This window comes from Myotis davidii, unplaced genomic scaffold (assembly GCF_000327345.1).
Source record: "Myotis davidii unplaced genomic scaffold, ASM32734v1 scaffold865, whole genome shotgun sequence".
NCBI lineage: Eukaryota > Metazoa > Chordata > Mammalia > Chiroptera > Vespertilionidae > Myotis > Myotis davidii.
The window spans coordinates 428,062-453,080 of NW_006296406.1; the positions used below are offsets into that span (position 1 = coordinate 428,062).

The window sequence follows — 25,019 nt, forward strand, 5'->3', positions numbered from 1 at the left end:
CAGGCCCTAACTGGTTTGGTTCAGTGGATAGAGCATCGGCCTGTAGGCTCAAGGGTCCCAGGTTCGATTCCGGTCAAGGGCATGTACCTTGGTTGTGGAACATCCCAAGTGGGGGGGGTGCAGGAGGCAGCTGATCGATATTTCTAACTCTCCATCTCTCTCCCCTCCTCTCTGTAAAAAATCAATAAAATATATATTTTTTTAAAAAAACACTTTTACTATTTATGAAAAAAGTTAGTGTTAAAATAATATAACAATTTCTTATAAAAGTTACTTCATTTGATTGATCAAATATTAAGTATCAAATAAAAGATTTTGTAGAAATTATACTAAGTTTATAAAGCCAAATACAAAAGACTTACACGATTTCATTTACATAAAACGTCCAGGAAAAATAAAATTACAGAGTGCGAAAGCACGAGTGTTCCCTGGAACCGGGAGAGGTAGTAAGAACAGACGCAGAGGGGCATGAAGGAGCTACTGAGGTACAGTATTGTTAACTGTACTACATACTGTACTATAACGAACGGCCTCTCTGAACTGTAACGATAGAGGCACATGTACTAAATCTCACCGGAACTGCAACGGAAGAATTTTATGCTACATCAATTGTAGCTCAATAAAACTTTTCAAATTGATTCTGTAGAAAATACCTTGACATTGAGACTCTTAGGGCATGTGTTCGTGGCCCTCTCCCCCCAATTCATGTGTTGAGTCTCTAGTCCTCAGTGTGATGCTATTTGGAGTAATTAAGCTTGGATGAGGTCCTAGGTATAAAGCCGCCATGGTGGGATTGGTGTCCTGGTAAGGAATGAAAAGACAGCTCTGTTTCTACACACTGTGAGGACGCGGCAAGAAGGCAGCCGCCTGAAAATCCGGGAGAGTGCCCTCATCAAGAACCTGAAGATGCACCCAGCCAGTGTGACTCAGTAGTTGAGCGTCGGCATATGAACCAGCAGGTCAAGGTTCGAATCCTGGTCAGAGCACTTGCCTGGGTTGAGGACTTGATCCCCAGTGTGAGGCGTGCAGGAGGCAGTGATCATTGATTCTTTCTCATCATTGGTGTTTCTATCTCTCTCTCCCTCTCCCTCTGAAATCAATAAATATAATTTTTTAAATGTATTAAAAAAGAAAGAAAGAAACTGAAGATGCTGGACCCTGATCTCAGAGCTCCAGCCTCCAGAACTATAAGAAATAAACATTCATTGTTTAATCAGTACAGTCTATGCCATTTTTATTGTAGCAGCCAGAACTGAGAAGTGGGCTGTTGCTGTAACAAACACCTAAAACTGTGGAAGTGGCTTTGGAACTGGGTTGGGCATAGGCTGGAAGCATTTTGAGGTGCTTGCAAAAAAAAAAAGCCAATATTGCAATAAAGAGACTTTCAAAGACAATTCTGGTGAAGGCTGAGGCAGAAGAAAAAAAAAAAAAAAGCTCTAGAGAAACCTCCCATCTTCTTAGAGAAAACGTAAATAATCATGTATAGAATGTTGGCAGAAATGTGAACAGTAAAAGTCATTTTGATGAGGTCTCTCTCAGGCAGAAAGGAGAAATGTGTTATTGAAAATGGGAAGAAAAGCGATTCTTGGTATCAACTGGTAAAAATCCTGGCTGAATTGTATTTGTGTTCTTGTGTTTTGTGAAAGGCTGCACTTGCCAGCACGAAGCTGGAGATTTAGCTGAGGAAATTCCTAAGTTAAATGTTGAAGGAGTGGCTTGATTCTGCCTGCGTGCTGATAGTAAAACGCAAGAAGAGAGACATGATTAAAGACAGAACTGTTAAGCAAAAGAACTCAGATTATAAAGATTTTGAAGTTTCTTAGCCTGTCCACATTACAAAAAAACTAGAAAGTGTGTTCCGAAGAGAACAGTTAGGGTGTGGCAAACCAACCTTTTGCTGAGAAGATTAGTATGAGTATGAACCACAGACCAAATCAACCATGCCAGGGGGAAGTGAAAAAAATAGAGACAAGAAGAAATAAGAGAAGACTGTCACACTTCTTGGAATCTAAAAGACTGCACCACAGATTCAGCGTGAACACAATTATTCAAGACAGGCCAAGAATGACCCTGAAAGTGATCCAGACGCCGTCGAAGCTGCACTCCCAGCACAGGCCCACAGTCCACGGGGCTAGGGCTGTCTCCACCTTGGCTTCAAAGGGAAGGAGTTCTGCCCAACAAAGTCACGTGTTTGGGGATAACGCCTCGGCTCCAACAAGCCAGGGGGCAGCTACTCAGAGCTGCAGGGGCACGACTCTCACCTGGCAAAGCTACCAGAGCACAACCACCCTCCCAACAGAGTCATGTAAGTGGGGAAAAAGCTCTTCGTTATGTGAATCCTCCCACAACCATGTAGAAATTACAACTAAATTACAGAACAAGCATCACCCGGAACTGCCTGAAATCTAGCTGAAGGGAAATCCTACAACTAAGGATAAAAAAAAGAAGCCACTTCGAGACTGGAAGGAAGGCCGGAGATGCAGAACCGGCTGGTCCCACACCCACAGGTGGTGGATAAAAATAGGAAGGGATGACCAGGCTGCAGAAGTCCCACATGAGAAGCGAGGCATCCCAGGCCCACACCAGGCCTCCCTGCCAGGGTTCCAGTGCCAGGAAGAGAAGCTCCCATAAATTTTGGCCGTGAAAACCAGCAGGGGGGCAAGGAGAGGGGAGGATGCAACTGGAGTACCCAGTTCAGGTGAATGGGGAGGCTATGGCCCTGGACCCTACAGGAAATCTACTACCTTAGATCACTCAACCAAGCCTGGGAGACATAGCAATTCTACCAAATACATAAAAACAAACACAGAGAGGCTGCCAAAATCAGGAGACAAAGAAAAATGTCAAAAATGAAAGAACAGAATAAAACCCAGAAAGAACTGAACGAAATGGAGACAAGCAATCTACCAGATGCAGAGTTCAAAACATTGGTTATAAGGATGCTCAATTAACTTAGGGGAATAGAAGATAAACTCAGTGAGAACTTTAACAGCATAACAAAGGACATGGAAACCATAAAAAAAGAACTAGTCAGAAATGAAGGATACACTAACTGCAATGAAGAATAAACTACAGGGAATCAACAGTAGAGAAGATGAAGCTGAGATTCAAATCAGTGATTTGGAATATAAAGAAGCAAAAAACATCCAATGATGAGAACAGCAAAAAAATACGAGGCTAGTGTGAGAAGCCTCTGGGACAACTTCAAGCCTATCAACATTTGCATCATGGGGATGCCAGAAGGAGAAGAAAGAGAGCAAGAAATGGAAAACCTATTTGAAAAAAGAATGACAGAAAACTTCCCTCACCTGGTGAAGGAAATAGGCATACAAATCCAGGAAGCACTGAGTCCCAAACAAGATGAACCCAAAGAGGCCCACACGAAGACACAGTATAATTAAAATGCAAAAGGTTAAAGACCTACAAGGGAGTGCCCATATGAATGTCAGCTGATTTCTCAACAGAAATTTTGAAGGCCAGAAAGGAGTGGCAAAAATTATTCAGAGTGATGAAAAGCAAGGACCTATGACCAAGATTACTCTACCCAGCAAAGCTATCATTTAGAATCAAAGGACAAGTAAAGAGCTTTCCAGACAAGAAAAAGCTAAAGCAGTTCATCACCACAAGCCAGAAGTATACAAAATGTTGAAGGGTCTTCTAAAAAAGAAGGAAAAAAAGGATAATCAAATGGCAATAACTACATATCTACCAAAACTTGAATAAAAACAAAACAAAACAAAACAAAAAACAAATGAACAAGCAGAAGAGAAACACACTCATAGGTAAAGAAAACCTTTTCAGTTTCTAGATGGAAGGGTAGTTGGAGGGATGGATGAAAAAAGTAAAGGGATTAAGAAATACAAACTGGTAGTTACAGAATAGTCATGGGAAGGTAAACATAGGAAACATGGTCAATAATATTCTAATAACTATGTATGGTGTCAGATGGGTCCGAGATTTATTGGGATGATCATTTAGCAAGTTATATAATGTCTAACCACTGGGCTGTACCTCTGAAACTAATATAATATTATATGTCAACTATAATTGAAAAATACAAAATGAATTTTTTAAAAAGAGACTTATACTTGAACCAAAATAACTGTTAAAAAGGAGAACATAGTTGGTAGATGCAGAGTCCTGATTTACAACTGGTAATCAAGATAATGTGATACAAGAATAAAGATATATATGTATCAATGGAATATAATTGAGAGTGCAGAAATAAACATGTATCTATGATTTCAAAAGGATATCAAGAAAATTTAACAGGGAAGGAGTAGTTTCTTCAATAAATGGTGTTGGGATAACTGATTGTCACACACAAAAAGGGGGAGGTGGACCCTTACATCAGATCATATATAAAAATTAACTTAGAATAGATCAATGACCTAAATGTAAGGGATAAAACTATGGAAGTCTTCGGAGAAAACATAGGGATAAATCTTTGTGACGTTAGATTTGGCACTGGATTTTTAGATATGATACAAAGCATAAGCAACACAGAAAAAATAAATAAATTGGACTTAATCAAAATTTTAAAACTTTATGCTTCAGAAGACAATATATTAAGAAGATAAAAGATCCTCTGAATAAAATAAAACACTTGAAAATAATATATGTGATAAGGGTCAAGTATCTAGAACAGCAAGTTTCAACCTTTTTCATCTTGTGGCACACATAAGCTAATTACTAAAATTATGCAGCACACCAAAAATAAGTATAATTTTGATTAATTTACAAAATAAATAATAATTACCTACTCTTTTCCTCCAAAGTTACTTCTAAAATTTTTTTTTTATTGATTGATTGAGTTTACAGAGAGGAATGAGAGAAAGATCGATCAATTTGTGTTCCACTTACTAACGCATTCATTGGTTGATTCTTGTATACGTCCTGATTGTGCATTGAACCCACAACCTTGGTGTATTACGACAATGCTCTAACCAACTGAGCTACATGGCCAGGGCCAAAGTGACTTTTAAAAAGTGTATGTAAGGAATTCTAGTACCAAGAATTAACGATATCAGGTGCAATCTTATTATGCTACATAACCAATAAGATGTGTGACTCTATTATTATGACCTTTTTTGTTCCCCCTTTCTTTTTGTTGTTGTCAATTTTTTTCTTTGACAATCTAAGGGAAAAGAGGTCAGTGCCCCTGACTAAATAGTCAGGTACTGTATGTTTTAAAAATTCTTGTGGCACTCTAGTTGAAAATTGCTGATCTGGAGTTATATAAATAGCTCTTATAATTAACAACCAAAAGATAACTCAATTTAAAAATGGGAAAAACACTTGAATAGACATATCTCTAAAGAAGATATACAAATGGCTAATACAATATGTGGAAATATGTTCAACATCATTAGTCATTATGGAAATGCAAATCAAAGCCACAACAAGATACCACTTCACGCTTACTAGGATGAAGATTATATCTGAATCATCTATATATCTAATCAATATCTAATCTCCATATGTCCATCTCTATAGCTAACTATCTATACATCCTATCTAATAATAGACAAACATGGTAATTGACCATATCTTCGCTATGCCTCCCATTGGCTAATCAGCACGATATGCAAATTAACCGCCAACAAAGATGGAAGCTAATTTGCATAGTGCAGGCAGGGTGGGACAGCACAGCTGTCCAGTGCAGCCAGCCACCATCCAGGCAAATTAACTGCCAACAAAGATGACAGCTAATCTGGGAGCCGGGGGGGGGGCGGGACAGCGCCATCCCGCCTGCCCTGCTGCCATCCGGGCCTGCTATCTGCGACCTGGGCAGCAGTTATCTGCAGGCCCACACAGGCGTCCCATGTGCAACCCGAACCAGGGCGGCGGGGTGGGACAGCGTGGCCACCCACTCCCACCTTCCCTCTGAGATTTATTAGTATGTTCCATGTTTTCATGTCTCTGCATCTATTTTGTTCATCAGTTTATTTTGTTCTTTAGATTGCACAAATGAGTGAGATCTTGTGATACTTGTCTTTCTCTGAATGGCTTATTTCACTCAGCATAATACTCTCCAGGTCCCTCCAGGCTGTTTCAAAGGGTAAGAGATCCTTCTTTTTAACAGCTGCATCGTATTCCATGATGTAAATGTACCACAGCTTTTTTATCCACTCGTCTACTGATGGGCACTTGGGCTAGCTATCTGTATTTTTTAATTCAAATAACAAACACTGTTGAGAATGTGAAGAAATTTGACTCTGATATATATAACCCTGGTGGGAAAATAAGGTGTAGTCATTAGGAAAAGCATTTTGGTGGATACTTTAAAAAATAAGAAACTGTAAACAGCAATCAGGAATATATGCACCCCTATGTTCATAGCAGCACATTTACCATAGCTAAGATTTGGAAACAGCCTAAGTGAAATAAGCCAGTCAGACAAAGATAAATAGCACATGATCTCACTCATTTTTGGAATAAAATGAACAACAAACTGATTAAAAAAACAACAAAAAACAGATCCAGAGACAGAGAAGCATGGATCAGACCATCAACCCTCAGAGGGAAGGTAGTGGAGGGTGGGGGTAAGGGGAGAGAGCAACCAAAGGACTTGTATGCATGCATATAACCCTAACCAATGGACACAAACACCAGGAGGTGAGGGCATGAGTGTGGGGGATGGACCAATGGGGGGATAAGGACACATATGTAATATCTCAATCAATAAAAAATAATAAAGAAAACCTTCTCCAAAATAAATAAATAAATAAACGTAGAAGTATATATGATTCAGCAATTCTACTGCTCGCTTTACACTGAAAAGAATTAAAAACAAGTACTAAAACAGATATTTGTACACTCAGTTTAATTTGCAGCATTATTCACAGTAGTCGAAAGGTGGAAACTATCCAAGTATCATTAGCCTAGATCAGAGATTTTCAGCAGGTGTGCGGAAAGAATTTTTAAACCATGCAATGCCTGACTGGTCAGGGGCACTGACCTCTTTTCTCTTAGACTGTCAAAGTAAAAAAATGACAACAGCCAGATACAATAGCCATCTGGTGTGAATGAATCAAAATTATCCCTATTTTTTGTCAGATTGGCAAAAAATATATGTTTTGGTGTGCTGTGCAATTTTAGTAATTAGTTTATGTGTGCCATGAGATGAAAAAGGTTGAAAATTGCTGGCCTAGATGCATGGATCAACAAAATGTGGTGTATAGATATAATGCAATATTATTCAGCCATGAAAAGAAATGAACTCCTGATCCATATTCTACCAGATGGATACATCTTGGAAACATACTAAGTGAAAGAGGCCAATCACAAAAAGATCACGTATCATATGACTCTGTTTATGTGAAAATGTCCAGAATAGGCAAATCTATAGAAACAGAAAGTCAATTAATAGTTGCTTAGGGCTGAGGTGACTTGAGGTTGAAAAGTAAAGGGTACAGAGTTTCTTTCTAAGGTGGCAAAGATGTTTCAAAATGAACTGTGGTTGCACTGCTCTGTGAATAGCTAATATACATTGCAATACTAAAATAGCCGACCTTTAAAACAAACATACCCCAAACCTCTCCCTGACTCCATATGTACTTTCTCACAGCCTCCTCTCGGGAGGTGTTTGCCTTTTAACGAATTGTTGATCCCCATTCATTTCACTTCACTGTCACACTGTAAATCAACTCTGTATGGCACAGGAGTCAACACCACACTGTTAAATATTTACTATGGATAACCATTAAAAGTAAGTTCAAGCAGGTGAATTAACAAATTCTGAATGTGTGCCAACAGGCACTAGGCTATAGAAGCAAATAGGACAAGACTCCCTTTTCTCAAACGAAAACAACAATGCAAAATAAACAGCCAGGACACACACATTTGTGTAAACATTTAAAAGTGATGAGCCAGAAAATACCTGCTTCCTGTTGGATGAACCAAAGGGAAGGGCTGTTCTCAGGAAGTGGTGTGTAAGTTAAGATTCTTGCTACCAAGGATCCAGCCAGAAAAGATAAAAGGAAAGATGACTCCAGCTAGAGGGAAACGCAGCCGCAATGATGAAAATAGGTGGACACATCTGAGGAACTGCATGGAGTCCAGGGTGGCTGAGTAATAGTGGACCAGGGAAGAAAGGGACAAGGGGAGGTCCCAGAGCTAATGAGACTGGTCAGGGACAGACTTGCAGGGGTGTGTAAGGCCAGGTGAGAAGTTCCAACTTCCTTCTGTTAAATCCCTTAAGATTCTGTGCACATCTTCCTGTTCCATTTACCCCTCTGTATCCATCCCCTAGACTGTGCCTGTCCTAAAGAAAATGAGTTTCTTGTTCACCTTCCTCTTCGGGGTATAACCAGTGTCTACCCAGAACCTCAACAGAATGAACAGGCAACATATATTGATTCTGTAAGAAGGTTAAAATCCTAAATCCTGCAAGAAAATTTGAATAAAGTTTAAGTGGAAGAAAGAGAAGTTATTTCTAAAGTTAGTTAGTGTACAAATGAAGGCCACACAAGTTTCATTTGAATTCCTCAGGCCAGTTTCGCTATTTCTACCAGAAACTGAAGTTCCCCATATTGAAATCAGCTAAACTGAACATCTTCCAAACTTAAGTAAACTCATTCCCAGAATGTGAAACATAAGACAGCCAGCAAAGAACAGCTTTTCCTCTGATTACTGCACAGTAGTTACTAACAGGTTCTCTAACTCAAGCCTACCCCTAAAGCATTCCAAATCCTTGTGCACAATCGTGGTAGCTCCCTCGACTTCACCACAGAGCTCTTATATATAGAAATAGAAGTGCTATCCTATATAATAAAGGCTAATATGCAATCGACTGAACGGCAGAATGACTGGTTGCTATGATGCACAATGACCACCAGGGGGCAGACACTCAACACAGGAGCTGCCCCCTGGGGGTCGGTGTGCTCCCACCGTGGGAGCGCTGCTCAGCCAGAAGCCCTGAGCTGGGCTCATGCCTGGTGAGCACAGCCGCGGTGGCGGGAGCCTCTCCTGCCTCCATGGCCACACTAAGGATGTCCGAATGCCCACAGGGAGCAGGCCTAAGCCGTCATTCGGACATCCCCCAAGGGCTCCCGGACTGTGAGAGGGTGCCCCTCCCCCCGAGTGCATGAATTTCATGCATCTGGCCTCTAGTTGGATTATAATTCTGATAACTGAAACAGGATGGAATACTCTCTTTGAAATAACATATCATGACAGCACATGCTACATAAATGACTTTTATTGCTACTATACCTTCACATTTGCATGTTGGATTTTCTGTTTGTACTATAGGGGATTCTGCTACAGTTCTAATTGTAACATTATTATCCAGAAAGGCACACACTGACTTTAATACAGTTGACACAAAGCTAGCCAAGTAAACCTTTCAGAGTGTCAAACATACAACTGTGCAAATACCGGTAAAAGCCTGTTCCTTTGGGAGGAAAAGAAAAACACATGGTTTTTAGCTGGCTTACTGTGGCCTTGAGGCTTCCGCCTGGTCTGTCTGCAGTTTCTCTCCTCCTTCTACTTCCATTGTGCAGTAAACAATTCGATTGGGAGCGACTGACTTCAAACCTTGCACTTCCATTATGACAATCTAAGGGTAAGAAAAATGTTAAATAATATGTCAAGTTGACAATGTTTAGTTATTGATAGAGACCACAGCGTAAACAACTAGATAGACCAAATGAAAAAATTTTCTCGTAACATAAATGGAATTTTGTCTTCCCAATAATCCCTCTACTTACTATCCCTCTATTCATGTTAGGGATGGTAAAAAATCATTCTGAGCATCTGAAGAGGTATTGCCTGACAACAATTAAAGTAATAAGGTTAAGTCTCTAAATATAACTCCCAGTGAATCAAGTGAGATTTAAACTCAGATCGTTAAACAATTACAGCAACTCTTTATACAGTAAAACAAAATTACAAATGAAAAGTCAGTGCATTTGATAAAAGGAGTACACACTGAGTTCCACAGAAAGTGTTATAATATGTATTGCTGGCAGACACTGTCACCATCAGACCAATTCACTGATGTCAATGTGACAGCATCAGAATTTTCTATTCTTACTCATTTTAGATGACATTATGAAAGAATTTTCTAAAGAAAATTAAACTCTTTAATTTTAACTATTATACAAAGTATTTACCAAAGAATTTTCTTTATGGCCATTTTATAACATTATCAAAATAATGAAAAATATAACACCACTAAACATCTTAATACCAACTTGCAAAGGAAAAGGTAGTTTCCACCCATGAAAGGCATACACTAGTTTAATGCAGTGCACTGGGAAAGGGTGCAGACACGGACACTACATTATGGAGCTATAATTCCTGAGGGAAAGGGAAACTATGTTTCAAGTATGTTTTCTATCCTATATAATAAAGATGAAATATGCAAATTGACAGTCACGCCCTTGCACAAGATGGCCACCACAAGATGGCCTGCAGGAAAGGGAAGGCAGTTGGGGGTGACTGGGCAGGCAGGGGAGGGCAGTTGGGGGCAATCAGGCCAGCAGGGGAGCAGTTAGGCGTCAATCAGACTGGCAGGGGAGTGGTTAGTGGGTGGCCAGGAAGGCAGGCAGGCAAGTGGTTGGGAGAGGGATGTCTGACTGCCGGTTTAGGCCCGATCCCTGTGGGCCTAAACCAGAAGTTGGACATACCCCGAGGGGTCCCAGATTAGAGAAGGGGTGCAGGGTGGGCTGAGAGACACACACCCCCTTCCTGCCCACCCCAGTGCACAAATTTTGTGCACCGGGCCTCTAGTACTTTTATAAAAGGCTGGCAATCTTAGAAGATTCTTGCTGTATGTACACACAAAATACGATTATTTGCCACCGTTTTTCCCCATCAAACTTGAATCATGAAGTTCCCTAAATTCCCAAATTTTAGTTTATAAAATATACTCAATGGCATTTTCATATATGCACATTCACTTCCATACTGATCTCATGCTGTATTTGTATATGCAAGATTAATAGCATTAATGCTATACAGCTACCAAAATCTTCACCAAAACACCCTCTATATCACTTATTTGATCACTCAATACATGATTAAAGTCATAATACTTTTCACAGAATTGTGATATGAACCTTAAGACCAAGCTCTCAAAGAAACAAACCATCTTAAAATAACTGTTTTTCCTTTCAGCTCTGCTGTAACATAAGTGTCAAGTTTATAAATACAAATGCATATTGCTTTGTTTTTTCATAAAAATATATGGAAAACCTATTACGAAAAAATAAAGATCAAATTCAGGACCACTTTCCTTCTTCAACCAAGCCTTTTCTCATTTTTTTCACACTGAAATGCATAGCAACATGTGAATAAAAAAATAAGGACTTAACTAAAAACTGACTAAGAGAATTAACAGAGAACAGCTATTATCTGTCACAGTTGCTCTAATACTCAAGGAAGTTGGGGTAAAATACTAAATCCTGTTTAAGAAAAATAAAACAAAAAATTATGTATTTTTAATAATCAAATTTACTATGTTAGTAATACTGAAACTCATCAGAACATTGCCACTTCCAAAAGATGTCACTTCTGTTATGAATCCATACACATAAATAAAACAATTCTACAGACAGAATTGCCAAAAGGATGAGAAAGAAAGAAAAAAGCCACACACAGCCAGTTTGAATCATTAATTGATACAGAAAACAGCCAAGAATTAATTCTATGGACCATTAAATTAACCTAATTTAGGTAACCGTCTCAAAGCAATTCCCAGGAAAACGTGATAATAGAACTAGAGAAAATAAAACTGTCTGTTTCATCTTCTCTTCCCTGATCTCTCTGTGACCGATGTAATAAGGATGAAACAGACCACGTTATCCTAGAGCAGCCATGGGCAAACTACGGCCCGCCATTAAATTAACCTAATTCAGGTAACTGTTTCAAAGCAATTCCCAGGAAAACGTGATAATGGAACTACAGAAAATAAAACTGTTCTGTTTCATCTTCTCTCTGTGACCGACGTAATAAGGATGAAACAGACCACATTATCTTAGAGGCAAAAGGGAGGGAGGCATATACAAAACATGAAACTAGAAAACACTTCTGAGGAACACGTTGCCAAAGTGTTATGGGGCACTCAGACATGGGTAGGTTGTGAGGAAATGAAGTGGGCAGTATGGTGAACAGGGGATGTGTACCTCCAGATACAGAGGAAGTCAGGTCTGCTAGCGTAATCTAATGAAAACACTCTGTGTGAACATCCACTATGTCCATGCCATGACCTACTTCCCCTTATAACTTCAGAGATGAACGTTTGCTTTCCTGGCTTTACTTGAATATGTCATTTTGATATACCATTCTATGGCTTCCGGTTTTGTGGGTTAGCTTATCTCTTGCTTTATTATTCTCTCTGAAGGCTTCATGGATGGAGAGACCTAGAGTACCCTTGTATGACTAACTGATGCTTTTTGGTGCCACCAAAACCCCTAATTAAATAAATATTTATCAAGCCCAGTGTGTGGCGTAGGCTCTTGCTATATGCTTCAACAAACCAAAAAGAAAAACCACCAAAAATATCTTACCTTCCTGCAACTTACATTCTAAGTAAAAAAAAGTCAGGGAATGAAAACACATAACAAATGTCTAAATATGTCAGGTGATAAGAGCTGTGGGAAAGATTAAGCTAGGTAAGGGAACAAGGTGTGGTGGGAGGAGGGAGGAGTGGGCAGCAACTGAAAAATAAAATTGGAAAAGTTTTCCAAATCTGCACGTGTTCCTTAGACTCAGACTTCCGTTCTTAACAAGACGCCTTTCTCCTCTGGGCCAACTCCAAGCCCGGGTGATGTGTAAGACCCTTAACCTAGATGAATCGCTTGCCTTTCAGAGTTTCTTGGGCTAAATCCGGGGTCTGAGGAGGAGGCTGGGAGAGTGAGCTGGGATAATTACTCAGGTGAGCTAGGCCTGGGTCACAGGGAGTCCTACAGGTAAGTCCTGTGTAATCTGCTCTTCATGTGGTTTCCGATTATTACTAGACATGTGACTTCTACTTAAAATACTGCTGGCACCAGGGAATAGATCTGTATTGTGCTCTCGTAGGAAATTATCTGCCTCCTATGGACGGAGAAATAAAGAATATCAAAATAATTTTATAGCCCTAGCTGGTTTGGCTCAGTGCATAGAGTGTTGGCCTGTAGACTGAAAGGTCCCGGGTTTGATTCCGGTCAAGGACACATGCCTGGGTTTCAGGCTCATCCCCAGTGAGAGCATCCAGGAGGCAGCCGATCAATGATTCTCTTTCAACATTAATGTTTCTATCTTTCTCTCCCTCTCCCTTCCTCTCTGAAATCAATAAAAATATATTAAAAATAATAATAATTTTACGAATATGCAAGCTTTATATACCATGCAGAATTAAGTTTTAACTTGTATTCCCTAAGGCTATTTTAGTGTTGACTGAACAGACCCATTTAACATAATGGCAATAAAGTTCAGAGTAATAATTCTTAGTTTCACTTAAGCACCAATTCACAGCATCTTAGATTTTTAAACAGAGAAAATGTTTTGAACTGTTTTCAGTTCTAAGTGCTTATAGAAGTAATGGTAGATTTAGCCATTACAAAAAACAATTTTCTTCACACATTATTTTTATCATTAATGAATTTAAATATCAAACTCATAGAAAAAGTCATGCTGTCATTAAATACAAAAACCTATACAAGTTGGGGGAAGGGGTACTGGCATTTTACATGTTAGTCAGTAGGAAACCTCAGGAGGAATAAGAAGGAAATCCACTATGTACTTTCAAAGTAAACAACCTTGGGTTAAGAGGCTAAAAAGACTGAGAAGAAATCTAACACGCAGCAAAGCCACTTCTAAGTCATGAGGTAATCCCAGACTGTGTCCAGTGTCAGAAGAAAACGTCTTATTCCTACTCTGAAACCAAATTTAATCTATTAACCAACAAAAACCATTAGCCTGGAAGTTAAGAAAGTGAGAGGCAGCTGTTTTTCCCAAGCTTAAGTTTATCTTAGAAATGCAGAAGTGGAGAAAAAAAAAAAAAAAACAAAAAAACAGAAATCTGATTTCTGATTTTTTTTTTTTTTGCCATAAAGAAAGCAAGCTGAGTGTAGGAATATTTCAAAAAAGAAATGTAAAACTGTGCCTCCTAAAACTCCAGGGTATGTTTTTTTGTGGGTTTTTTTTGTCACTCAGCAAACTGAAATAGCAGCACTGGAAACCAGAGAGAGGATGTAACAATGTAAGCAAGGAGAGAGCTTTAATGTAATGTTTGAGAGAGATATAAATGTCAGCTTGCTATCGCTAGGGTGTATGTGTGCTGTATATAATCCACAGACATATATGTGAATTAGCCCATATACAGAGGTTGGCAAAGAAGAAATGTAATTGTGAGGACAGGCGGCTGAAATAGCCAGTCAGTATCGGGATCTGGTTTCCAGGGATTTGCGTGGAAGGGAAGAAACTGAAGTCTTAGAGGACACAGTGTTAAAGGCATAACATTTGTTTCAATTCTTTGTAATGTTGATGGCACCTCTAATGAAACTGGGTGTTCTGGAGCGTAAGAGTTCTCCGCTTCTCATCACCTATATGCACCCAACACTGTACAGTATAGCTGCTTTAAGTAATTTGATTGTAGACAGGTGATCTCAAAGGGGAAGTAGATTTTTTTTTTTTAAAAAAGGCTAACTGAAAGCCTGAGAGGAATTCCCCAATATTAGAGAATGCAGTTATATGTTTAAATCCAGTGTGCTTTGGTATTTCATTTAACAATAAACCCACACTAGCCTAAGCTGACACAAAGATGACTGGCCTCAAAACGTTTTATATATATTGATTTCAGAGAGGAAGGGAGAGGGAGAGAAATATCAATGATGAGAGAGGATTACTGTCAGCTGCCTCCTGCATGCCCCCAATTGGGGATTAAGCCCACAAGCCCTTGACCAGAATCAAACCTAGGACCCTTCATTCTGCAGGCCGATGTTCTACCCACTGAACCAAACCAGCTAGGGCAAAACGTTTATTATTTTTCCTAGAAGCCTGATGCACGAAATTCACACAAGGGTAGGCCTTCCTTCCCCCAGCTTCCCTCTGACACTTGGAACCCGGGCTTCCCTCGCAGCCCTGGCTCGTCCGGAAGGTTGTCCAGAAAGACATCCAGTATAATTAGCATATTATGCTTTTACTACTGTCCCAGTGCACAAAATCGTGCATGGGGGGTGGGGGTGGGTGAGGATGTTCCTCAGTACAGCCTGTACCCTCTCCAATCTGGGACCCCTCGGGAGATGTCCCTCTCGCAATCCGGGTCCGGCTCCTAACCATTCAAAAGACGGTACCCTTTTATGTAATGATGTTTACTTTGAACATGTATTAGTTTACACAGACACTCCATCCATGCTTTGGTTCCGGCCCTCCGGTCCAGTTTAAGAACTCACTGTGGCCCTCGAGTCAAAAAGTTTGCCCACCCCTGGTCTAGAAGGACGCCCAGAGGTCTCCCGGTCTAATTAGCATATTATTCTTTTATTAGTATAGATAGATTATTATAGACTAAGAGGCTCTACTAAGGAGGAGCATCCCTCAGCCCAGCCTGTGCCCTCTCACAGTCCAGGACCCCTCGGGGGATGTCCGGGACCCCTCGCTTGTTACTGCCCACCTGTTCGCTGCTCCTTAGCACTGCCACAGAGGCTGAAAAGGTTCCTGCCACTGCCAATGCACTAGCCAGCCGTGAGCCCAGCTTCTGGCTGAGCAGCGCTCCCCCTGTGGGAGCGCACTGACCACCAGGAGGAAGCTCCTGTGTTGAGTGTCGGCCCCCTGGTGGTCAGTGCATACCACAGCGACCGGTCGTTCTGCTATAATGGTCACTTAGGCTTTTATTACATAGAGTAGAGGCCCTGTGCATGAAATTCAGGCATGCAGGGGGTTCGTCAGCCTGGCCTGTGCCCTCTAGCAGTCTGGGAAACCTTGGGGGATGTCTGACTGGCGGGAGTAGGCCTAAGCTGGCAGTCGGACATCCTTAGCACTGTCACGGAGGTGGGAGAGGTTCCTGCCACTATAATGGCCACTTAGGCTTTTATTACATAGAGTAGAGGCCCTGTGCATGAAATTCAGGCATGCAGGGGGTTCGTCAGCCTGGCCTGTGCCCTCTAGCAGTCTGGGAAACCTTGGGGGATGTCTGACTGGCGGGAGTAGGCCTAAGCTGGCAGTCGGACATCCTTAGCACTGTCACGGAGGTGGGAGAGGTTCCTGCCACCACCACTTCACTCACCAGTCATGAGCACAGCTTCTGGCTGAGTGGTGCTCCCCCTGTGGGAGCACACTGACCACCGGGGGGCAGCTCCTGTGTTGAGTGTCTGCCCCCTGGTGGTCAGTGCATGTCACAGTGACTGGTTGTTCAGTCCATTTGCCTATTACCCTTTTATTATATAGGATTACTTAATCCCAATGGCGCTGCTTTATTTAAAGGACAGTTTACATCAATTTGCATTCACAACCCGAGGGCCTTGCAAGTGAAGAATAACTTAATTTCTTCAATATATACCATACTGTTTAAATTTGAAAGGTTACCACAAAGGTCAGCAAAAACTATCTGCAGCCTCATTTACGCTATCAGAGGCGAGTATGAGAGAAGGCCACCTACCTCTAAGGTGAACGACAGCACCACGTCAGACTTGGACAGCTGAATCTCACTCTCATCTCCTATGTCCAAAAATGCAGAATTCTGGGAACGTTTTAATTTCTGTAGTTTAAACTCTGGACCACCTTTTGAAACTGGAAGACTTTCCAAATTGGCCATTAGCAAATTCACTGAGGATCGCAACTCTTCTATATACATAGTCTCCATTTCTTTTGTTATGAATTTGGGGAATTTTCTTTCCTTGAAAAAAAATTTTAAAATAACAATGTTACACAAGTCATATTTCTAGTTGATCATAAAACACATTTGGCATATAGTGACTCTTAGAAATTGCAACTCTAGACATAATGCATCTACTTTAGTCTCTAGGCTTTAAAAGCCTCAGGCTCTGGCGAATTTGATTATATCTGAAGGTACATGATATACCCTACTGCAGATCATTATGGTACAAAATGAATAACATTATATACATTTCCACGTTAACTTTATTTTTCATGAGGTATTTGCTTAAAGGATAAACAAACTCTGAAAATACACATGTAAGAAGTTTTAGTGTACAGATGAATCTTAATTAGCCACTGTTAGCTTTGAAATTCTTGGGATATCTGGCCTGAGAACAATGTTCATTGTGCACTGCTTTGACTTTTAGAAAACAAATTTTTTAACAATATCTTTCCTTCTTAACACACGTGTGCATTGTTTGGAGGTTATGCTTTTTATAAATAAGCATTAAAGGCCAAAAAAAGCTAAGGTCAGAATATTAAATAGAAATACAGTCATATTTCTAAAATTGCTTAATTTTCAATGTGTCAAGATCCCTTATGTCCATAAATTCAGATTTTTAGTAAAGCCTTAGAAAATATTAAGTTTAAAGCAAAGGAACAATTTATGATAAAAGCTCAAGGTAAAAAAATAACAATATCAAAGTTAAAGATACTATGTTTCCTGAATTACATGAGCATTGCCATTCAATCCTGCTACCTCTGCAATCAGATTTGTTTCTTCCACTCAACTAAAAGCACATTCCAAATGTTGATATTTACGTAAGGTATTGAGAGAGATTGCCAAACTGTTCTTAGAGAAGATTATATACATTTATACTCCCACACACAGCAAATGAGGTTTCCTCGCACTCTTAGCTCTGTCTTTAATCTTTGACAACCTGACAGCTCTTCTCTTAGCTCTGGTATAGAGCTTTAGAATGTCAAGTGCAGTGTAACATAACCACCACTGTACACAACTGGCTGGGGTGAGAGCAAAGCAGACATCTTTCAGATGATCGCCTAAATTTCCAGAAAGCCAATGCCTTCACTGTTGTTTCCTGTGGCATCATTCAAAACATAAGCTAAGATCTGCACCTCTGTGTGACTGAACCACATCCAGTGCGCTCATCAACCGGCAGCAGGCTCGGCCTCACCGGCACCAGCTCGTTCTCACGATGGGAAGAACATCTGGTGTCACTTTTCAACTCAGTCCCAGACTCTCAGGCCACCTGTTCTGCTTTTCCCCCACGTAAATTTCACATGTTTCTCTTACAGTAATTTACACATAATCAATATTAAACTGCATATTTATTACCGCAGAATGATTAAAATTCTACATGCATAATTAACCTCCCCAAGGAAGATTAAGTATCCTTTCAACATTCCTCTATAGTTTTTTTAAAAAATATATTTTATTGATTTTTTTACAGAGAGGAAGGGAGAGGGATAGAAAGCCAGAAACATCGATGAGAGAGAAACACCGATCAGCTGCCTCCTGCACACTCCTGACTAGGGATGTGCCCGCAACCAAGGTACATGCTCTTGACCGGAATCGAACCTGGGACCCTTCAGTCCGCGGTCCAACGCTCCATTCACTGAGCCAAACCGGTTAAGCTCCTCTATAGGTTTAAGCAACATTCCAAAATAGCAAGTTTGCCTCCACAGTAAAAAAATATATACACATATAAGTACACAGTTACAGAATACCTTGATTACCTTTGGGGGAAAAAAATAATGCTTTGGGATGCTTTTTCTGTACACATACCAGAAAAAAAAAAAAGCAAAGTAAGCCATAATAACTGAATTTTACATTTGCGAACCAGTTTTATTAGCTGTCGTAAAAAGCATCCAAAACAGAAACAGGGCAAAAAGCTGAGGGGACAGTTCCTTTCAATGTCATGTGAGGAAAAGGCCATCCAAGGCTCATCTGAGGAAATGTGCTCATTTCAACTTTCTGTTTACTACTGATTAAAGCTTCCAGACAGTGAAGTTACATGTTACCTTATAGACATTTCTCTGAAACACATGCAAATAATCTGTGTCTGGTGAGTAAAATAATCCAATGGTTATAATTTAAATCCTAGTTGGAAATTAATCCCTTTTATATCTCTATTAATCTTATTTTACCTTTGCCTCAAACACCCAGTTTTCAAACACCCTCCAGTTTAGACTAGTTTTTTTAAAAAATTTCTTTTTATTGATTAAGGTGTTACATATGTGTCCTTATCCCCCCATTATGGACTAGTTTTAACATCTAACTAGTTTGCTCATTAATTATGCATCGAATGAAATCTTCATTGTATGTTCATTTTATATTTGTATAAGAGTCATAATTGTGCCTTTTAAAAATTATACTTTAGCAAAGCAAAAGGCAAATGTATCACAAGTTTGAAAGTTTGTATGTTCCATTTTTATTTTTCAAATTTTGGGGGTTTTATTTTATGGCAAATAGCATTGGCACATGAAAAAAAAAATCTATTCTTTTTTTTTTATTGACACTATTACAGATGTCCTCCATTCCCTTCCCCAAGCACTTGCCCACCTCCACCCAGCCCCCACTAATGTGTCCCCTGGTGTTCACTACATCGTTGTCTGTGTTCATATATATTTTCCCCCCCTCTCTTTGGATACTCTCTATTCTTATTTACCTTTAATTAAAAACACTTCATTCACTATCATGTTTCAATGAGAAGACTGTTAGGAATCACCAAACTTAAATATTTTGTCAGCATTTTCAAACTTTTAAGAAAATGGACTATACTAGAATACTTTTCTCTTCGAAAAAAAAGTGACAACTCTGTTTAAATGCTTTTAGGTTTACTGATAGTACTTCATAAACCTTATTTAACTTGCTTGTGTTACCTATTTCTTGGAAACAGACCAATTATACGTCAGACAATGTTAAATCAATCTTTTAAATTAAAACAGCATCAGAAATAGGGTTATTCTCTGGTTTAACTCTGAATCACCAAGTGTCTGTTATGTGTTCTATTCTAGGCCCTTAGGATGTAACCACAAAGATACTGATTTAAAAAAATCCTCTGTACTATGGAGCCTAAATTTTACTGTGAGGAGACATATATCATAAATAAGGAGATCATTTCAAAAGGTAGAAAGTGATCGGTGGGAGAAAAAGCCCAGATGGCAACATGGAGTGTAAAGGTGTTGTAAATAGGGTGGCCAGGGAAGGACTCAATGAGGAGATGACCTTTAAGCATAAAAGTAGATGAAGGAGTAAGATAATTAATTTTATATGTCAACTCGGCTGCACTATGGTGCCGCTGTTTGGTCAAACACTAGTCTAGATGCTGTGACGATAATTTTTAGATATGATTAGCATTTACGATAAGTAGACTTTGAGTAAACCTGATTGCCCTCCCATATCTGAGTAGGCCTCATCCAATCAGTAGAACACCTTAAGAGCAAAGCAGCAATTCTGCCTCAATACTGTAATATCAAAACTTATCTGAGTTTCTTGCCTGTTGGCCTGCCCTGCAGATTTTGAATTCAAGACTACAATATCGGCTCTTGCCGAAACCGGTTTGGCTCAGTGGATAGAGCGTCGGCCTGCGGACTGAAAGGTCCCAGATTCGATTCCGGTCAAGGGTATGTACCTGGGTTGCGGGCACATCCCCAGTAGGAGATGTGCAGAAGGCAGCTGATGGATGTTTCTCTCTCATCGATGTTTCTAACTATCTCTCTCCCTTCCTCTCTGTAAAAAATCAATAAAATATATTTTTAAAAAAAATAACAGCTCTTCCTTGAATTTCAAGCCTACTACATTGCCCTATAGGTTTTGGACTTGCCAGCCCTACAACCATATGATCCAATTCCTATACATCAAATCAATCAGTTAATATTTCTCTCAACATATATATTTATACAGATATATAGACACATATTCCTATGCATATATGTATATATATTATGTGCATGTATATATGTGTATGTGTATATATATATAGCTGTACATGAAATTATATTATGTCTATATGTATATCTATTATGCACATATATCTATGTTCAGAGATAATCAATAGGAGATCATATATCTATATTGGTTCTATTTCTCTGGAGATCTCTGTTTAATTCTGGGAGAAAACCACTGCAGGAAGGGAAAGTAACCAGACCAAAGACCCTATGGCAGGAAGACCAAGAAGGCTGACACAGCTGGGGTGGACTGAGCAAAAGTGAGAGCTTGAGGATGACAAGGTCAGAGAAGGAATTCGCAGGCCACTGTAGGAACTTATTATTTTATTCTTGGTGACATGGGGAGAGGTCTTTGTGCAGAGAATCACTGGCTGTCTGGTTGAAGTAGAAACTAGGAGCCTAGCCAAAGGACAGAATGGTGGTTCAGGTGAGACACAATGGTAACTGGACCAGAGTGACGGGTGGAAAACAGTGACAACTCTTAAGTCCCGGAAATATTTTGAACACAGGTGCAAACAGAGTTCCTAATAAATTTGGCATGAGGTATGAGAAAAAGAAAGGAGTCAAAGATGATCCCAAGTTTTTGGACTGAGTAACTGGAAATATAGCACTTCCAATGACTCAGCCTACTTTGACCTCTTGCCTGATAATTGTAACCACCTACCTCTCTGTTGTTTTTTCCAAATTATCAAATGATCACCTTCCACAATTCAGTTATATAGCACCAGGGTTCTCCCAAATAAAATTTAAGCTCCACCATGGCATGGCAGAAATATTTTTGTCTGGTTTTATCCCAGGACAACTACATTTGTCTAGATCAGCGGTGCTCAACCTGTGGGTCGTGACCCCTGATGGTCACAGGGTCGCCTAAGACCATCGGAAAACACATATATAATTACATATTGTTTTTGTGATTAATCACTATGCTTTAATTGTGTTCAATTTGTAACAATGAAATTGGGGGTCACCACAACATGAGGAACTGTATTAAAGGGTCGCGGCATTAGGAAGGTTGAGAACCACTGGTCTAGATGCATCCCAAGCACTTAAAACAGAGCCTGGCTATTTTAATAGGTATTCACAAATATTTCGGTTCCAAAATTCAGGCTCCAAAAGGTTAAAGAACGTGTCTAATGTTATATATCTAGGAACTAATGACGGATTTGACCACAGGTTTTTCTGGTCCTGTCCACATTTCTTCTCCTACTTCCTAATTATACCTTGGCTGAAATATTAAAATCAATATTTCTATCTCTTGAAACAGAAATTTCTGCCCTGTGGTTCTATTATATCGTGTTGTTGAGCAGTGTGGTAGAAGATGTGATTGATTGTGAACTACTAACTATTAATACACACTTCCGGATCTCAGGGAGAGGGGCCAGGCTCTGGAGCCAAAAGACAAGGGTTCGAGGCCTGCCTCCACCACTTACTTGTTATAGAATCTGGGTGAACTCAATCATCTTGCCTAAGCCTCGATCTCCTTGTCTATAAAATAAATTCATTATAACATCCATCTACCTTTGTGGGTGAATAGAATTAATGTAGAGATATAATCCAACAAGGTCAGCAAGTTGTAATTAGCCTTATAAATATTTTATAAAGATGGCTTAAATTTGGTGACACTGAAGGAGAAAACAATTAAACATGCTCTATGTCAATAGTCTATTCAACAGAAAGTATCTTATTTTTTAAAAAAAATCCTTCCATATTTCTTTTTATTAAATATTTTTATGTTTTTATTGATTTAGAGGGAGAGAGAGATAGAAACATCAGTAATGAGAGAGAACCATCACTCAGCTGCCTCCTACAAGCCTTCTACTGGGGATTGAGCCCGCAACCCAGGCATATGCCCTGACCAACAATTGAACCATGATCTCCTGGTTCATGGGTCGACACTCAACCACTGAGCCACACTGACTGGGCTAAAAGGCATCTTATTTTTGTGTTTTGGTGTTTTTTTCCCATCTGATCCCATTGGCTTCACGTCCTTCTCCACATTTCCTACTTAACCACATTGCTGATAAAACCATCAGGGTCCCCTCAAATAAAAGTCTCAGAGTGTGCATCTCAGGCCCTCCTCCTCTGACTCAGTCCAGAGGTTATTAACACACACCCCCTCTGCAAACAGAAACAAGAGAGCCTAGCGAAGGCCTCCCTTCTGTTCTATAAACCCTCTAGAAAATTATCTACACTTTATCCTAATGTGTCAGATGTTCAGCAAGGCTATTGGAGAAGCAAGTCCAATTTACGACAATGTGCACAGTCTCGGGTACAGCCTACATACAAGCAGGCAACTTACAGATGCTGAGCCCAGGAGCAGAGCCCTGCCCCCAGGCATCTGGCACATTCCTCTGAATTCTCTCTCAGCCTCAGGTTTTTAAGAAAAGCAAATGCCCTTCCAACCAGCTGTCCATTTAGGTAAGGGTTTCAAGGAAAGTGTTTTTCTCTCTAAAGCTTCCAAAAGCCCGAAGCTTATTGATTTCTATAAGGCATCTTTTTTGTGTTTTGGTGTTTTTTTCCCATCTGATCCCATTGGCTTCACGTCCTTCTCCACATTTCCTACTTAACCACATTGCTGATAAAACCATCAGGGTCCCCTCAAATAAAAGTCTCAGAGTGTGCATCACAGGCCCTCCTCCTCTGACTCAGTCCAGAGGTTATTAACACACACCCCCTCTGCAAACAGAAACAAGAGAGCCTAGCGAAGGCCTCCCTTCTGTTCTATAAACCCTCTAGAAAATTATCTAAACTTTATCCTAATGTGTCAGATATTCAGCCAGGCCATTGGAGAAGCAAGTCCAATTTACGACAATGTGCACAGTCTCGGGTACAGCCTACATACAAGCAGGCAACTTACAGATGCTGAGCCCAGGAGCAGAGCCCTGCCCCCAGGCATCTGGCACATTCCTCTGAATTCTCTCTCAGCCTCAGGTTTTTAAGAAAAGCAAATGCCCTTCCAACCAGCTGTCCATTTAGGTAAGGGTTTCAAGGAAAGTGTTTTTCTCTCTAAAGCTTCCAAAAGCCCGAAGCTTATTGATTTCTATCCTATGATCCCATATTCCAATTTCTAGATTATGTGCTGCCTCTCTAGAAATCCAGGGGATGGCAACATGGCAAACTGTGCTGCCAAACACTGCTCTTTTTGTGAATGTAATGTTTTAGCCCCAATTCGTATCATCTTATGACCTCTCTCCTCTAGAGTTTACTCCTTATACAGGGGTGGGCAAAAGTAGGTTACAGTTGGTTATATGGAAAAAGACATGCAGGTCATGATTATTACAATAGTGAATAAATACACTCTGCTTCATCTACTCACAGCTGTAAGCCTAATTTTTCCTGCCCTGTATATCTCTGACTTGGTTCTTACAACATATAGTCATCTCTATTACCCATTTTCTTTTAAATTTTTTTCTATTTTTCTAATTACCTCCAATTTCTCAGCTATTCTCTGCTTTGTTAATAGACATTTAGATAAACACAACAGTAGTATTCTTAAGACTTATAGATTCATAAATACATATTTTATTTGCAAAAGAAAAAATGTAATTATTAAATCATTTTAAGACATGTCTTCTCAAATGTTAAAAACTTCAACATCTTGATTTGGGAGATGGTTATACAGGGTGTATATACACACATTGAGATGTAAACTAAAGATTTGTGAACTTTGCTGTGTACAAGTTACACCTATTTTCTTAATGAAGAAAAAAATCCCTGAATAGAGAGGATTCTTCAGAGACAGAGAGGAGGAGAATCTGACAATCAAACATTCAATGTTTTTGCTTAGCAGAAGGGAAAGGGGGGTGGGGGGACGAAGGGGACTTATTCTCAGAATAATCAACAGCATTATAAACACAAGTCTATTGGGAGGGGCTAAAATTTTTGCGCCACTGAAGTAAATTAATGTAGCCATTTACTAAAGAATAATTTAGACAATGAAATCCCAATCTCTCTAACACATCTCCAACATTGAAAAAGAAACTCATGGCTTTTGTTCAAAATCTTTTTCTGTTCATAGAAACAGTGATTGCACAAATAAAATAACTACAATATTATACTGAACACACTCTGCCAGACTCTGTACTAGAAACTTCAAATGATATTTTTCACCCACTCAATCATTCAATCAAATATTGGTTGACGACTACTGTGTGCCAAACACTGTGCTGGACACTTTGAGATATATAATTTCACAGAAGGGAGATTTTTCTCCCTGATTATGTTATGTTCAGTGCAATATTAAA

At 39.7% G+C, this 25,019-nt stretch overlaps 1 protein-coding gene across 10 annotated transcripts in view; it reads right to left on the reverse strand.

The window, feature by feature from the left end:
* CADPS2 (Ca2+ dependent secretion activator 2) overlaps nucleotides 1-25,019 on the reverse strand; it is a 313,909-nt gene that overhangs the window by 274,957 nt on the left and 13,933 nt on the right. For all 10 annotated transcript variants that reach the window (XM_006771421.2, XM_015568920.1, XM_015568918.1 and 7 more), the window contains exons 3-4: nucleotides 16,586-16,822; nucleotides 9,441-9,562 (exon numbers count right to left, since the gene is read on the reverse strand). In XM_006771421.2, the coding sequence (XP_006771484.1) occupies nucleotides 9,441-9,562; nucleotides 16,586-16,822 (359 nt within the window). The remainder of the gene's footprint in view (nucleotides 1-9,440; nucleotides 9,563-16,585; nucleotides 16,823-25,019) is intronic.